Here is a 17,790-nt window from a genome sequence, read left to right as displayed (position 1 = left end):
TGTAAATGAGTTTCTTGTATCAACAGACGGCACGCAAAACTTTTCACCCTCTGTAAATTCTTCGGGAAAATGTTCCCATCATTCGTTTCTCCTTCTTCTCCATCCTTTTCACCTTCCTCTTCTTCAGTGCTTCTCCTGTTTCTTGGCTCCAGGTCGTGCCTTTCCTGTCAGCAACATTCCAGAGGGCATACCAAGTATCCCCCCCTGCATGAAGATGGTTGCTGTACAGACAAATACTCGCTTCCCTGCACAAACACTGCCAGCATGCCGTGGTCAGAGTGCAAAGTGGAACCTAATGTTGTTTGTCTCTGAGTGGAAAGAAAGTAAGAGTGTTGAACTGATGGTCACTGATGGTCGTACAGTGAAAGTACATTACATGCATAGCTTTCTCACTCAGTTTCTTTGAAGTGATAAGAAGGAAAGTCAGAGGTGACATCTTTAACCTTTGGTCTGCTCAGGTTTGTCATGTTAACACGTAACACGGCAGTGTGTGTTCGGCCTCCAGGCCTGTGTCCGACCACCACCCTCCCAAAGAAGACAATGGTGTTTTCTAGCCGGGGCAGGGTGGTCTTGGTGATAGGACTGACCCTGATACACTTCACATTTCCACTTCCTCCTCTTCTCCCTGACGATGCATCATTCCTACTGTGTGACAACTTACACTGTCAAATCTCCAGTACTCTCACAGGGGACCTTTTAGCTTCCCCTGCCTCTGTCTGGATCTAAAGCCACCTGTCAGGGAAATGGACATGAAGCAGAGCAACTTTTAAATGTTTATCTGTGACACTGTTAGGTTGGTCACTTTGACAGGTTTAAGTGATAACTATCACCTGGGACTTAGCTAAGAAAGTTCTTCTCAGACTACATAGCATGTTGAACCCTGACCTATTCTAGCTGGCAGTATTTCTAAACCTAATAGCAAACAAGAATATCAATTTTGGTTGATTTTTCCAGATGAGGATTGCATTCAACAATGGACATTTTCACTTCCTACCACATCTGGCTACTATAGTGTGCATAAAGTTAGGGAAAGATTGTGGTAAAATAAATAGTTCAGATAAATGTTTTTAAGTGGGATAGTATGAGTCGCTTATCCAGTCTGTTTATCACCTGCAGTAGATGAGGGTCGGCACATTCCCACCTTGGAGAAGCAGGCAGCTCCAGCATGGAAGATAAGCCTTGTACGCTGTATTTACACTATATTTACTTCTACTACATTACTTTACCTCACCGTCAGGCAGCTATTTCTGACCTGCGAACCGAAGCAGTTACATTGCTCTCAAAGCCACCAGAATCCCTTTGGTAAATACAGGTATTGCGTGACTTTGGTGTTAGTTTAGATCCGAACTGATGTATTAAATCATTACTAAAGTCACACAATAACACAACCAGCCTGACCGAAAAAAGGCAGCAGTAGACCAGAAACACCCGTTTCACCTGTGAGGTAAAATGACTCTCATTTACTGCAGGTAATATACTGGCTATGGACAGGTACAGGACCTCATATTATCACTATTCCTTTAATTGAATTACTGGTTTTGGTATCTTAATGGTTATACAACATTTGTTTAGGTGTTGAAGGTTTTAAAAAGTCAAAGCATGACAGGTCTGTGATTGGATGCAAACGTTGGTCTCCTGCATGAATGTTGAATGTGTTTCGTGCTCACCCATATTTAACCCATTCTAATGAATGAAACCAACCAAAATGTTCTGTTACAGCAAGTGCCAACACATTACATGTTGAGCCATGATTGGTAGATTGCATACAAGCCCCAGAATAAAGAAAATTAAAAACCTGGTCGATGTAGTAGACAAAACTTGAATCCAAAGTAAAGTCTGATTCATAACAACCACAAATACACAATCAAAGACGCACTGAGCACATCAGTTTTGCACTTTTTTTTCCCCCCCCCAGCTTGTAATGAATGGGTTACCATGAAATTTGAACAAAATTTGTCCAAAATGGTTTGTGACAAAATATTGTACTTGCATGACTTTCCCATCACCTTCAGCTGTACTTTGAGTTTTGTTCTTAACAGTAAATGTTAGCACTTTAACACATCTGCTTAACATCAGACCATTAGCATTGTTATGTTAGCATATGAGCATGTTAACATACTGAGTGTTTATCATGTCAGAGCACAATCAAGATTTGACAACACCAAGATCGTCACAAGATTTTCTCTGGATGTGCATGATCCTCAGAAGATAACTCCTACTCTGATTACCTCTGGACTTTTCTTCCAGCACTGTGATGTGGTAAAATCTTCCACTTCTAAAATATAATTAAGTATCATGCTCTGAAGTACTTTATTTGCATACATGCTCCCCGGAGGTTGAATCCTTTTAGTTTTTGGACACTTTATAGCTTCTCCACGAACACTAACCTCAGGAATAAATGTTCGCTATGCACCCAAGACATATAACTTACGGGTATGAACTTTTCTGAGCTCTTTAATGCTCTCTGGGGGATAAACTGTTGGAAATGTAATTACTTCATGATCAGGAATGCTAGAAATGAAACAGAATGAAATCCTACCCTTTTTGACGGTATTTCTCACAAAACATTACGAGAATAGTCATTTCACTGAACAATGCTGCTTCCTCAACACCGCTGGGTGGAGGGTAGTGCTGGGAGAGAGAAGAATGAGGGGTGGTGGTGGAGGGTACTTCCCAAAGCATTAAGAACCGCTGAGTGAGGGTATGATGAAAGGCTGTTGAGTTTCCACTGGGGCCAATGTGAAGTGAATGACCTCTATATTCTGACAAAGAATGATTCCTTTCTGGACTCCAAATGGCAGCGTGAACAATGGACAGAGAAGCAAAACATGAGGGGGGAAAAAAGATAGAAAAACCAAGCAGCAATGGCTAATGTCAGCTGAAAATAATAATAGTCCATTGTTGGATGGTAATACGTTTCTATTGTTGTGCTGTAATACATAAAATTATCTCGAGCTTTTTCCAGTCAGTCATAGGGGACATGGCAGATTGATGAAAATGAATTCATTTATGGTCATTTATTAAACATTTCAGCACAGTCACACCATATGTTGCAACATTAGCTGCACACACCACAACAGGTGGACACGCATAGACTGAAATCTTATCAGCCCTCTGCAAACGAATGCTTTCAATTAGTGGTGTCAGTGTGTCTGTCGTGTGTTTTGTGTGTGCATGTGTGAATGCAGCCCAGGGCTTGTATACAATCTGTAACCTCACGTGTTACAGTAAATCACCCCAGGATGTGTTGATTGAGGAGAAGCACAGTTATATATTTGCGTGTCAACAACTTGTGAGCAATGCGAGAATGTGTGTTTGGATGAGTGATGGAGCCATTATAGGACAAGCTGGTGGAAACAGAGCTTAATTACAAGATCCCATTAAGTCAAGATAACAGCAGCTAAATTACTTTTAGCTAAATCTCCTGATTGTTGTCCTGTGTGGATGGTGAAGAAAGACTGCACTCCAAGACAAGACTCCAGACTTGTCTGAAAGAGTGAAAGAGGACAACAGAGGTTTGTGCTCAAAGTCGTAGATATTTGGTATTTTTATTTACAGTAGTTTTTCCTTGCGAATTTCTGTTCATTGGATACAATGGCTACGAACAGTAAAAATGTGTCCATTCGGTTACATAGCAAAATGCGAAGACGGCACAAACACACTGGTCAAGCAAAATATTCCACAGAAAAGAAATCCCCCAGTTTCTGTAAAAGCTGTTTGCAGTTAATCCTTACGAGAGCTTTCCCTCCACGGCATTCCGACGACTCTGCGAGGCCTCAATGATACACACAATGAGTTGTTGTTTAAAAGCAAACACCAAGATGTACTTTTAAGCTCCACTTCATATTTTTCACTCTGATTCTTTGCAATCCTTCTAAATCAGTGAATTTCAATAGTACATAAAAATAAATCTCAGAAGGTTAATATAAAACAAAAATGTTGAATGATGGTCAAAATAAAGACAAACATTGACAAATATTGTAGTGTTGTTTTTTTTTACATTTAATGAATTAAACAATGAATTGACCAATTTAAAAATAGTTTTCATATTAACAGATTCATGTTTCAGAGTTTTCTGCAATGCTTTGTTTTTATCTCATTATGTCACACTGTACTGGATACTGAATGGAGTAATGTGCCTTTTTAAAAACATTTTGAGTTACTTACCTCGTATATCTTTTCCAAGTTTTAACCATTCTGTACTTGATTGTGATCATACCCACTGAGCATTTGACTTTTTTTTTTTATAGAGAGAGAGAAGTGGCTCTACTTAATGTGACCCTGACAAAGACAAGTGACTTTTAAGTAGATGGATTTGATGGATATTTGCTCCTTCTAAATGTCTGCACAGACCAAAGTGTTTTCAGTGTGTGTTTGTGTGTCCTTGCATACGTGTGTATTTGATACCTTCACGAGGTTAAGTTTCTGTTTAAATTATTATGATCAAATTCTACAGCTGTTCTCAACATTCCATGATGGAGTCTGCCTAGGTGACCAGTGATTACGACCTGAAGGAATGCAAGTGTGTTGATAGAGAGAAACAAAAAAAACTCCAGCAGAACAACGTGAGGGAGATGTGGACCGGTATGAAGGAGATTACTGGGTTCAAGGGGAGAGAGAGAGACAACCAGGGGGCTCCCTGGAGAGGTCCAATGAGCTAAACTGTTTCTTCAACAGGTTTAGTTCACCACCCTCATCTGTCTCCTCCACACCTTACACCTCCCAAACACCTCTGCTGCCTCCCCCCTTCTACCCCCCTGGTAAACTGCATAGAGCCCTCAATCTCAAAGGGCTCTTCCTCCATCGACACCTTGACCCCCCCTTCCACTCCCCTCTCTGTGACGACTGGCCAGGTTAGGAGACAGCTGGAGAGACTCCACCAGCACAAGGCTGCAGGGCCTGACGACATCAGCCCCGGGGTCCTGAAGACCTGCGCCGTCCAGCTGGCTGAGGTCCTACAACACCTCTTCAACCTGAGCCTGAAGCAGGAGGAGGTCCCGGTGCTGTGGAAGACGTCCTGTCTGGTTCCTGTCCCTAAGAAGACGACTCCATCTGGCCTCAACGACTACCGACCGGTTGCCCTCACATCTCATGTGATGAAGGTGTTGGAGAGGCTGGTCTTGGCCCACCTCGGACCGCTGGTGAAATCTTCTCTGGACCCTCTGCAATTTGCGTACCAGCCTCATGTGGGAGTGGACGATGCCATCATCTACCTGCTGCAACGAGCTCAGTCTCACCTGGACGGAACCGGTGACTGTGAGAATCACTTTCTTTGATTTCTCCAGTGCATTCAACACCATCCAACCACTGCTACTGAGTGAGAAGCTGCGGGTGGTGGGGGTGGACGCGTCCACCGTCTCCTGGATCAATGACTACCTGACAGGCAGACCACAGTTTGTCCGTCTGGGCAGTGTGCTGTCTGATACGGTGGTCAGTGGAATTGGAGCGCCTCAGGGAACTGTTCTGTCTCCCTTCCTGTTCACCTTATACACAACTGACTTCCAGTACAACTCAGAGTTCTGCCATCTGCAGAAGTTCTCTGATGACTCTGCAGTGGTAGGATGTATAAGGGATGGACGGGAGGATGAGTACAGGGCAGTAGTGGAGGACTTTGTGGAGTGGGCGGGAAGAAATCACTTGCTCCTGAACGTGGCCAAGACCAGAGAGATGGTGGTCGACATACTGTACTGTATATACTGTATAAACTGTGCATTTTATATTTATATTTATATTTTTTACTGCTATTTTATTGCTTTTCTATTGTTCTATTATTATCTTATTGCTTCTGTATGCTGCTGTAATGAAAAAAATTTCCCCTCTGGGATTAATAAAGTAACTACCTAACCTAACCTAACCTAAAAGAAGAAAGGGGGCAAATCTGACGCACTCACAGTCATTTGGTTGATGTGTGACGAATGTGTGTGTGGTTGTGTGGATCAGGCCCATGCAGTTTGCTATTGGTGCAAGTGTATCGGTTGCTGTGTAATAAGTAACGTAACACAGGGCCTTTATATAACAGATTCATGCCACATTATGTCATACTGAACATTTACCAGACCAACAACCAACAACACTTTTCGCTGGTTTCCAGAAACCTCAGGCAGAAAACTCACCAGATAAAACTCTTCTATCTTTAGTTGTCACTCAAACTAATTTCTTCCCAGCTACTTTAAATGTCACTTTTATTTATTTGACCTTTATTTAACCAGGTAATATCAATTGAGAACCAATTCTCATTTACAATGATGACCTGTCAGCACAGTCCACAGACCTGAGGTGCATGTTTTTGCACTCTGGTTCTTTTCTTTCCTTGTGTGAAAACAAGTAGGTGTAAACACAGTCATGATGAGAAATATTAATAAATATAATATAATATATGTTGTTATTAGCACATCAGATGTACGATATTTTGTGAAAGAAGAAATAAAAAAGTGTGAAAAAACACACGTGAAAAAACATGCCGGTAAACACGCATGTTAAAGTAACGTAATGAAGGATCATGTGACCAAGTCCAAAGGACATTTTTTGGTGGTGTTAGGAGGTAAAAGTGGTGGTCTTCCATCGGGGAGGCAAGGGTTTGACTCCATGAGGTGACGATACTATGCTTGAGTTGTTTTTTGTTTTCCAAAAATAAAATTATTTTCCTGTAAATCACATGACTATGCATGCAGTAGATTTAATTTTCTTCCAATAAAAAAAAACAAAACTTGAAACTGTCACCAAATCGTGTCTATTTCATGTTTTTGTTGTAGTGTTTATTTCACGTTTTGCCATGATAGCGGTTTGACATTTGCAAAGTTGCATACGTTAGCTCCAGTATTTACATTTGACAGAAAGCAGAAGTTAGTTTTGAAGCTTGATAATACTGCGTGCATGCAGTATCAAACTTCAAAGCATCATCTGTCAGTTGTGCGGTTCTGTGACATCCTGACTTCAGACCAGCATTCACAGCTGGATCTTACTGCAGTCTGCACTGTGGTCTGTTAGCTGTGTTAAAATGTCCCATACTCTGTGACGGGTTTGAAAGTGGTTTGAAAGTGGCAGGAAGTGTCTCGGAGTTCAGTGTTTATTTTTGGACAGTTAAGTCATATTTTATTCATGTATTACAAATTCACCTCCAGGGCTTAATCATTTTTACAAGATTCTGCTCTTTGAAAAACGTAGTAAACTTTTGTGTACAAAAAGACCCACATACTAACGTTACTGTATCGACATCCATGAAGAAATGATACATGGTCTGTAAATATATATTATACTTCCAAGTGTCACCAAACATACCTAAGGCACATGACTTCCTCTCCACCATGCAGAAGAAACACGCAGAGTGTCTTCTGTAAAGGTGCTTGTGAAGTGATGTCAGAAGGGGAAAGTGTAGTGTGTGTGCGGTGAATGTTTCTTGTTGGCCCTGAACACAGTTACAGTACAGCTTGCGGCTGGAAAACCAAGAGCATGAAAGAACCAGATAATCACAGTAAAACTGTGTCATTTGTAATCTGCCTTTGAATAAGCAACAACATACATACCCCCTGTATTTGTTTCCATTGCCTCTCTCCGCCTTCTCTGGGAAATTCCTTTGGCCATCGTATTCACCACATCAGTAGCTAAGAAAACGATTCGTTTTCATGATGTCACCTTTAAAGCACATGAGCATGAGTAAAGACAATAGCTGGAGTGATGTACAGCGAACAAAGACCCAAAGCAGCATTTCAGTGTTGCCATTTGAAACTAAGTCTGCTGATAATTGTTCTGAAAGCTCTTTAGATAAAATAGCTCACCCATATCGAATGCTTAATAACCTGATAAGAAGGAGCAGCCATAACTTTACACTTATAGAATTAGCTCCATATTGAACACCACCTTTGATTAATAATTTGGGCTGGTTTTTCTTTTTTTATGTTGTTGCCGCTAACAACTGATACGTGCACATGAATGGAACCGGTCGCACATTCGGTCTATAAATTGTTCTTTCAAAATGTTTAAATGTACATTAAAGACCACTGATACTGTTTTATGACAAAAAGTCCTGGCCTGTATTTTACGTACATTTGCAATCAAAATCATTCAATCCCATCAAGCTGCAAGACATTCATGCCATGTCAGTAGAGTTTCATGAAATCATAAGTAAGTCAGGCCAGGGCTTCATTTGTGCCGGATTCTGACGGAACATGATCCACAATCTCCCAGATCGGATACGACAGCTATTTGATCAGGACATTTTTTTTTTTTATCTCTGTCAAAATCTGTAACTAAATGTTGTGTAATAAAAATGTTTACCTGTTCTGTCATTTGTTTATTTCCTATTTAAGTTCCCATTTTAAATCTGATAAAAGAGAGAGACATCAATCACTCAGGTCACGCAGTGAGTGGAGTTCTGCATCTCATGTGTGCTAATGTTGCAATGTGAACCTCAACAGGAAGGAGGATGAGGGTAAAATGTCAATAAGACAGCCAAAGTTGTTGAATTTTCTCAAACCAGTGGGTCAATTGATGCAGTAGCAGGTCAAAGTAATTTTGGTGGATCAACGGGGTGCCGACATCAGCTCAATACGTGCATGTGTAGTCTGCTACATATGACTAGTCGTTGTGTCAGAGGAACCATGATTGTCATGTATACTGTAGCTGCTGCCCTGTGAAGTGGAGTGAAGGACATCAGGAGACAGAAAGAGCATGTCACTTCGTTTAATTTCTTGCCATGCTTGCTTTTGTGGTTGTCAAGAGAACTTGTGTCAACAATTTTCATTTCCCCTGTTTTAGCAATCCACAAACAGAAGAGAAAATGACACGGAAATGTGGGGAAAGTAAACGAGAGAGCTGCAACCGGTAAGCAGCTGTTTCTACACACCTCCCACTGCTGATTTAGAGAGATTATACTGAATACTGTAATTATTATATGTAAATAAATTATGCTTGCTTGTAATGACAGTTTTGTTTAATTTTGATCCCAGGACAACACGAAGGTTAAGCTGACAAATACTAAGGAAACTAAAACTGGCTTCAAAAAGGCCCATAATCAAAATTACTGTACTCAAAGTCAGTATTTTGTTGAGCTTCATATCGTGATCTCCAAATAACTGTTTCTATAAGTTTTTCACAAGCTTCTGATATCTTTCTTTTTGAGTTTTAGCCCATTCCTCTTGTGGAATTGCTCCAAGGTTATTATTAGTTTTTAGTTTTGTCTGCTACCAAAGATTTTATAAAGATTTTCAATGGGATTCAAATCCAAGGGCTGAGATGACCGCTCAAAGACTTTCCAAGTGCAATCCTTGAACCAGGTTTTGGTCAACAGGTAGCAGGTCCTACCCACAACTTTGGTCCAATAGAAAACTAAATAGAAAAGAGATGTTACTGTACCACTCATCCATGGATCCAAACCAAGTGGCACGTATTGGTTTGGGAACTACCATTTTAAAACTTCAAGTGTGGCATTTTGGCCGTAAACATCTTCATTTTTTGGAGACAAAAGTAACCATATATGGACGAACTGGGGAGCAGGGAGGGTTAGATCTGACTAAGAAGCTGAGGACACTCTGCCAGCTCACCCATTACTGCAACCTAACTGCACCCCAGTCATGTCAAGCAAATCACACATGGCCCTCGGCCTACCTCTCTTTGTAGCCTGATATGTAATTAATTATGCTTCATTTCCAGGAGCACCTCCATAATACTGATTAGAAACAGTAAATTTAGCTAATGACATCATAATGACTTGTGGGAAAAATGTGATGAGATGTTAATGCTTTTCGAAGGTCTGTTGGTGCCAGAGCCAGTCCCTCACTGCCTGCACTGCTATTTCACCTCCGCGTTAACTTCACTCTTCAGACCCGAAGAGCAGGTCCATTTTTTATCTACAGTTTATGGTCCAAACAGTTCCAGTTAAGTCTCATCAGTCCAGAAAAACATACTGACACACAACAATTGCACAACACCATACCAATTCCCTCAAGTGACTTTTCCTCACTTCTCAATAACCCTTGCTTGACCAGAAAAGTTTTCTGTTGCACCATCATGCACTTATTAATGATCTGGGGAGCAAGGAGGGATCCTTGAAGAGGTTTGAGCAAAGATCCAAAAACCAGACTTTGTGGAAGTCTTTTTACTGCACACATACACCTGTTTTTTTCTGAAATCTATTGGTGAATAGAATAACTGAACCATCCTGCATGTGATAGTGGGGTTTTTTCAGTTGTTTTTAACCATCTGCTTGATGTCTTGACATTTATTTTTTTTAACAGTTGCTTTTTTTTTGTACAGTTAAATAATTTTGTCAGCTCCTTTGCTCTTGCCATGTTTGCTACTCAACTTGAACACCTGCATAGTCAGAATTTATATCTGTATCTCAGCTGAAGAAAATTCAGAGTTTCCAAAAGCTTCATGGTGTTTTTGCACCAATTTAGTAACCTTACATACTACTAATTAAAAACAACATTATTAAATATAAAGTATGACATGGCTGTCTGTATTACCAAAAATGTTTCAAATCAGAAATACTTTTTTCCATATTTTCTTTATTAGTTTTAATAAAGAATTCAATCTCTTTGATTGAAACTTTATATCTCCTCAAACTGAGGCCAAATTAGCATTCAGCTCTGGAGCAAATTAACTACAGAGGGCTACACAGATCATTTCTGTCCCAGAGCCAGGCCATCAAAACATGGTGTGAGTATTTATACATCTCCTGGGGCCAACGAAACAAAACAGATACCACATGAATCAAAATAAAATATTCTTTTAATAGCTCTCTAAGCCACCATGACAACAAAAGTCTATCCCATCTGTGTCCAAGTTTCCATTATTGTGAAACTCCCCTGTTTCAAAGAACTTCAGGACATTAACCATCACACATAGCAAGGACATGACAAACATGAGCAAATTGTTCTCATGTAGAATGAAGTTTAAATGTGTTGATAAGTCAGTTGGCTGGTTTATTAAATCAGAGCTTATTGCTGTAGGTGGACAATCGCTGGTGTTGACAGCTGGAAATAATAATGATACAAATTATACACCCACACCAACACCCATTGACACATCATATACATCAATGTAGCTCTTGGCAATCAATTTAACACAAAAAACCTTTTTCATTTCGCCCTTGAATACATTGCGTAACACCCATCCATGATCTCAGTGCACTCTTGAGTCTCCAGGGAAATAAAATGTTCTTTGGTTTCAGACTCTCTGGCTGGCAGCAGAGTTCTGCTATTGTGTTCCTGCCCACTTCCGTCCATCAGCAATTACTATAAATTATATTAATCAGTGCTCAGTGAAATTTATAGTCTTTCCGTTATCTCTCTTAACTAACAAACGGAATCACACCAAGAGGTCACGCAATGGCTGAGTGAACCCAGGGTTTCCTGATCTCGCTGTGTTAATGCCGAAATGAATAGGCCTATATAACTGTTCCATCATTAGTGCACAAATATATGTGACCATAATTACATTCCATTAAATTGATGTGTTACTTCGATGTTTATGGCATGCATGACAATTTGTGTATTATTCTTTCAGCTGCAATCCCAGCAGCGACGAATAGACTTGAGAGAAAATGAGCAACAGAAATTCATAGAAATACTTGTCTGTAGATAAAGCCCATATACATAAGTTAGATTTCTCATCTGACTTTATCAGGTGCCATCTGAGGAAAGTAGAGAAATGTTAATCAATCCCAGTCTAAGTTAAGAAGATGATTGTTATGAAAAAGATATTCAAAACAACTTCAGAAATTTCAGAAAAAATTCAGAATTTATTCCAGTCAGAAATGCAAAACAGCACTCATTTGTTGCTTGGACTCACTTTACACCAGTTTTCATTGAACAACATGACACTAAATGTTTCCTCTGCTAACAATTATCTGACCAACCAGTAGGAGCAAAAACACAATCACCTTGCTGGAGTTAAAAAAAAAAACAATCATTAAGAAGCATAAACACTGTTATGATATAAATGTATGACATCTTCATTAGATACTCCCACTGGACTATTTTTAGCTGCTGCAGCTCTCTCTCTCTTTTTTGTAGTAGCTCCTGACAGAGGACAGTACAAAGTCACAGATACCACACTGCACTGTGCATACTATAATGAAAAGACCTGAAATAACCAACAGCACCATTCTTTCCTGTTACTAGTATTATAATTAAGCTGTAGATACTGTTGTCAAGGTCACTGAGGATCTTGTTTTACTTTTACATAACAATGAGCTGTATTTTCCACCCTGTCAACCGAATGTCTGTAAGGTTGAGTTGTTTTCTTTTTTAACAACTAACATCTCAGTCAGGCTTTGAAAATTTCACTTTTGGTTAGTAGGGTTCTAATAAAGATATTTATTGTATTTAAAAGTGCAGTTTGTGGGATTTAGGGGAATCCTTTGGTGAGGTTACAGATTGCCACCAAGCGGCAACCAGCAGCGATGTCACCGATTGGTTTATGAACGGCTGTTATGAAGCTTCAAGTTTAGATTTTGGCTGCCGCCATTTTGCTAATTCCAATTGGTTTGGAGCATGTAGTGACCATATTTGGGCGAGCTGGGGAGGAGCGAGTACTGGATCTGTCTCGATCTGATTAGAAACACGGTGATAATAGGTCCCGCCCACTGATAGCTGTAACCTGACTGCACCACAGACCTGTCAATCAAACAGCCTTTTGAATTTGTTTTTTTTTATTTCACTTTATTAATCCCTGAGGGGAAATTTCTTCGCTACAGCGGGGGGGGGGGGGCCCTCAGGGGGGAGCTGCTGCAACAGGCTGCCACTAGCGCGGCGCCAGGTAACCTGACCTGAGGTGCATGTTTTTGGATGATGGGAGGAAGCTGGAGAACCCGGAGAGAACCCACACAAGCACAGGGAGAACATGCAAACTCCGCACAGAAAGGCCCAGGACCGGATTCGAACCCGGAACCTTTTTGCTGTGAGGCGACAATGCTAACCACTGCACCACCGTGCCGCCCCTAATCTTATTTTCTAAGTAATGACGGGATTATTTGCTGATGGACCGACATAAAACTAATACGAATTTCACGAGAGGAGCAATCTGTGGTATTACAGCGTAAGACACCTCCGCATTGGTTCAGACCCTGAAGCTACGTCCACTTCTATATACAGTACAGTCAATGATTGCCATCAACTGTCTGTAACACAAGAGGCCGTTTCTCGAGCCAGTGTTTGGTTTGTCCCTTCAGGGCTACTGTAGAAACATGGCACTGTGACATGGCTGGCTCCACGGGGCAAGACTCGCTTTCTGTTTTTACATCAAAGGCTCGTTCTGAGGTAAAAAAAAAAAAAAAAAAATCCTGATTCATAGTTTTAGGGGATTGCACAGTAATAAAAACATAATTATGAATATTATATTCCATTTCTGTCAAAAGATCTACCTAAATCCTACACATTGAACCGTTAATAAAACCCTTACTTTAGGACAACCTCGTGGCCTTTATGGGACAATAAATCCAATTAGAAAATATCTATATAATTAAAAAAGCCACCAAATCTCACATTAGATGATTAAAACTCACATCAGCTCAAATAAAAACCAATTGTCCTTCCACATTTGACATTTTTATTCCAGACTTTTTTTTGTTTTTAACTCAGCAGGCAGGAGATCAATGCTGTGGCTGGCAGCGATTCCCACACATCATCATTATCACCATTATCATCATTACCAGGGATGAGGTGGCGCTTATTTTGGCATTCAGCTTTCTGACTCATGTTGATGTCCATAATTTAGCTTGTTGCACATAAAAAACAAATTGGGTTCCTCCCAAGCACAGAAAATGTCATGTGTGATGAATTAAAACGATTCAGAGCTCTGCTCAAAGATATTCAACCCCTTTCAGTCTGACCCCGGTGCTGCCTTTGGAATAAATTCTTCCAAACATCACTGACACTGAGTTTTCAAAAGCCTCAGAGTTCGTATTCTTTCTGATCCTGGGTATTGTCTAAATACACGAGACTGATTTAATCTGATGGAACAGTTGGAGATGCAGAAAACAAGAAGTGGAGATGCAGGAAATGGAGGTGAAACACAGTCACCAGTAAAAATCTGGTGTTCCACTAATGCTGAGTCATGGTTCCCCCTCTGTACCTGACCATCACATGGACACTTATCTACTAAGTAGTATGAAGTAAAGAAGTATGAAGTAAGGTCTTCTCTTTTTTTTTTTACCTCGGTGTTAAAATCAGACTGTTATAAAAAATTAATTGTGGTCACGGATTACTAAATCAAGGCCATGAGATACTAAATCGTGGCCACAAGATAGCATTTCGTGCGTACGTTTTAATTAGTTTGAGCGCACAAGATAAGTTTATATATAGAGAGACAACAAAGCACAACAGGGTTTCTCTGATTACTCTGGTTACTCACAAAGTGCACTGCACCTGCTTCAACTGTCAGTTAACCATCTATAAAGTCAACAGCATCCTCAAAGTTAGCATATTCCCAACAATATAATTAAACTTTTTAATTAATTCTTGCACATGAAATGATATCTTGTGGCCATGATTACATCTTTTTTATTCTTTTTGGCCACTCCGGGGCTGCGCACTTTAGTTTGTTTGGATTTTTTTTTTTTAATCTAAAAGACTGAAGCACCGAATAAAACAGAACTTTTACTTCTGAAACTGTTGTTTTGTTGACAAATGAGCAAAATGAAAATTAAATTGTACTTATCACCAAATGTGTCTGTTATTAATTGTGTTGTTCCTTTACAACCGTCGGAAGTTAATGACAATTACACTTCCAAACAGACTGTACCTTCAGGGACTGAATTTTCCTCAGGTGGTGCTGATGCTCGGTGTGGTTTGCTGTTGTCAAGGAGATATTGTCTTTGCTTCTGTGATGTCTGCACACAGTGAACCATCTTGACCCACATCTCCCTCCTTGTCCAAACCTCCTGTCCTCCCTTCCTCCCTCCATCCACCTCCTCCTCCTCTCTCCCTCTGTCTGTTTACTCAGTCTTGTCCACAACTGCTTGTGCCTCTCGAAGCCCGTGGCCAAAAGGAACATTTATTTCCACTCATCCCATTTGGCTCAGTTGCATTGATTTAATTATTATATCGCTTCAAATCTATAAAACAACAACAAACCACTGAGTGTGTGAAGAACATCCCAGCTGACATGCCTGAAACCGCCTCACCTGGAGAGAACCACCAGCTCACATTCACAGGCAAAGCTCATCAAGCCGGACAGATCAGGTTCAGAATCCAACGTCACAATGATGCTCACAATCAAATGTTGGTGCAGGACAGGAATGAAAGAGGCCATGTGCAGAAAACCTGCAGAGAGGTGACACTGCCGGCCGCCTGCAGGTTGTTTGCTGTGAATGAATACAGAGCTGCCGCTGAAAGCGTCTGAGACTGACCTTCCGTGAAGTGGATAGAAAGTAGTTGGGAAAGCGGCAGGAATGAGTGTGTGACTTTAACACACCTCCACGAGAATACTGAGACCAATCTGGGAGGAGTGTATAACACAAGCGGTTCAATGAGGACGGAAGGTTGTAAAATCAATTTGCTGATGTCCTTACAGAATGAGATGACTACTTCAGGTTTAATAAATAGAAAATGTTATGAGAAATAGTTTTTTAGAAGATGTGACCCATGGAGAGGTCACCAAAGATAATACAGTTTATTCTGAGGAGGGCATGAAAGGCCTGTTGCAACAGGGCAGGAAATAGAGGAGTCAACAGCACGAATAGGAAACAGCTTTAGTAACAGATTTTACTGAAGACAGTTCAGAACAACCACAGGCGACAGTGTCTAGTGAATAATCCAAAAGGCAGAGTCAAAACCATTCCAGAAGTCAAAAAACAGTAACCAATCCACTCAGGCAGAAGTACAGGCAAGGGGTAGGCAAAGACAGATCCAAAATGACAAAAACTCAGGTCATACACTGATAAACTCACAGATAGGAAACGCTGGAATGGAAAGCTATGAACTACAACAAAATCTAGTATATGGCTTGACCCAGTGTGAAACTGGAAGACTTTTAAATTTGAAAAGTTGAAATGTTTAACCGACCAGCAGTGTAACTATGATCCCTCACTCACTCAGTGACAGACGCTCTCTCTATAGTTTTGGTCCTGTTGTTGCGGTCCAGCCAAAAATATGAACTTTGTTTTATTTACCAAATTTTATGAGCACCCGTTTCTTTCCAGCGCAGCGTGAAAGTCTCTGCTGGGTTTCTGTCCTCTGATTTCTGTCTCACTGTTGGGGGCGGAGCTTCATCTCTGCTGCACTGACACGGTGTGGAGCAGACACAGGTGACAGACAGAGGGGAGATTTTCCACAATAAAAAATACTGAAATGACCGGGTTTTGAGGGCACACCTCAGATTTTGGGGCTGTAAATGCAGTAAGCAGGTTTGTTTTCCCCCCAGAAAGGGCCATGGTGATGAGAGTCTGCCCTGGATGATAAAATGCCGGTCTAATTTATACTGCATTGACAGCAACGGAGAATTGGAGGAAGCTGAGACTTTTCTTCAAAAGTCTGTTTTAAACTAACCAGTTTAAATAATAATGCTATGCCGAACAGTTGCTTTGTAGTTAGTTGCACCAACAATGATGTGAAAAGCTCTTATCGCCGATTTTTTTCCCCCCGTTACGTCCTAAAAAAGATCCTGATAGAAAGGCTCTATGGCACCACTTTATACGAGGGAAGACTGACGTGACGTGATTAACGAAGGATCAAATTCAACTTTTTTTTTTTTTTTTTATCTAGTCCGTGTTCTCTGGCAGGCAGAGTGGAAATGTGATCCCTAGACATAGTGCCAGTGTCGTTTTTAATTAGTGATAGAAGTACTGAAGTAAAAGTGCTGGATCAATTTATATTAGTCAGAATCTTATTTTTGATCAGAGGTTTGTTGGCAGTAAAATCTTCAAAATGCATACATACTAATTTGAAAAAAGAGAGGCTATAAATATGTGAATAATAAATATGTAAATATGTCTTTAAAAATACATCCTTTCTCTAAAAGTCAACATTCAATTTGTATATCTAACAAAATAAAATATACTAATGAATCCTGTTATTCTGTTTCCACTTCAGTCTGTGTTTCTTAAGCTAAAAGTCTACACTTTCTTGAAATAAATAAAAGGTGGGCCACAGTGATATTCCAGAAAGCTGGTTGGCAACTTTACACGGCCCTGAGTTTATGTAAATGTATAAAGAGCTGTTTACTGTTCCGTTTTGGGAAGGCAATTAGACACACACGCACACACACGCGCGTGCACACACACGTGCACAAAGAGAGAGAGAGAGAGAGAGAGAGAGAGTGAGCGAGAGAGAGAGTCCTCCCTCCCTCCCTCCTGTTTCCTGTCTTGAGCAGATTGTGTGTGTGTTTATGTGTGTGTGTGTGTGTGTGTGTGTAGAGGGTTCAGCAGTGACTCTCCAGCTGCTGAGCGGAGTGGAGCGCACCGCACAGCGGACACCCAAACTTTATTCTCTCCACTGGACTCTTTTTTTTCAATATATTTAATGTGAATGATAATCTTCAGAGGACACGGAAACATGGAGGCACGGCGCTGCGTTTTATCTTTACGGGGAGCTTTGTCGCTCTTTTTCTTTTCTACGCTGCTGGAGCACGGGACTGCCGGTGAGTTAAGCATATCCTAAACTTGAAGAAACACCGCCATTAACTCACTCTATTCCTCACTAATGTTAAACTCAGTGCAGGCCTATTTAAGCTAAACTTGGTCTTCTGTATTTGGAGCGAGCCTGGGAAAGTTTCCTCTCAGCCCGTTACGCATGGCTCTCCGGAGAGCCGAGAACAGCCAGGCGCAACAGGTGACTCATACTGATACACTGC

The 17,790-nt window shown here is 40.7% G+C and overlaps 1 protein-coding gene across 1 annotated transcript in view; it reads left to right on the top strand.

Annotated features, from left to right (window-relative positions):
• Positions 1-17,372: 17,372 nt before the first annotated feature.
• LOC138194597 (TGF-beta receptor type-2-like) overlaps positions 17,373-17,790 on the top strand; it is a 42,300-nt gene continuing 41,882 nt past the window's right edge. The window contains exon 1 of the mRNA XM_069143490.1: positions 17,373-17,577. Within this exon, the coding sequence (XP_068999591.1) occupies positions 17,466-17,577 (112 nt within the window). The 5' untranslated portion in view covers positions 17,373-17,465. The remainder of the gene's footprint in view (positions 17,578-17,790) is intronic.

The sequence above is a fragment of the Embiotoca jacksoni genome, unplaced genomic scaffold (genome assembly GCF_022577435.1).
Source record: "Embiotoca jacksoni isolate LCO1_2020_lvr unplaced genomic scaffold, fEmbJac1.0.p SCAF_11, whole genome shotgun sequence".
Classification (NCBI taxonomy): Eukaryota; Metazoa; Chordata; class Actinopteri; family Embiotocidae; genus Embiotoca; species Embiotoca jacksoni.
Note: the sequence above shows the minus strand (reverse complement) of the source record. Positions and strands in the feature narration are given on the sequence as shown.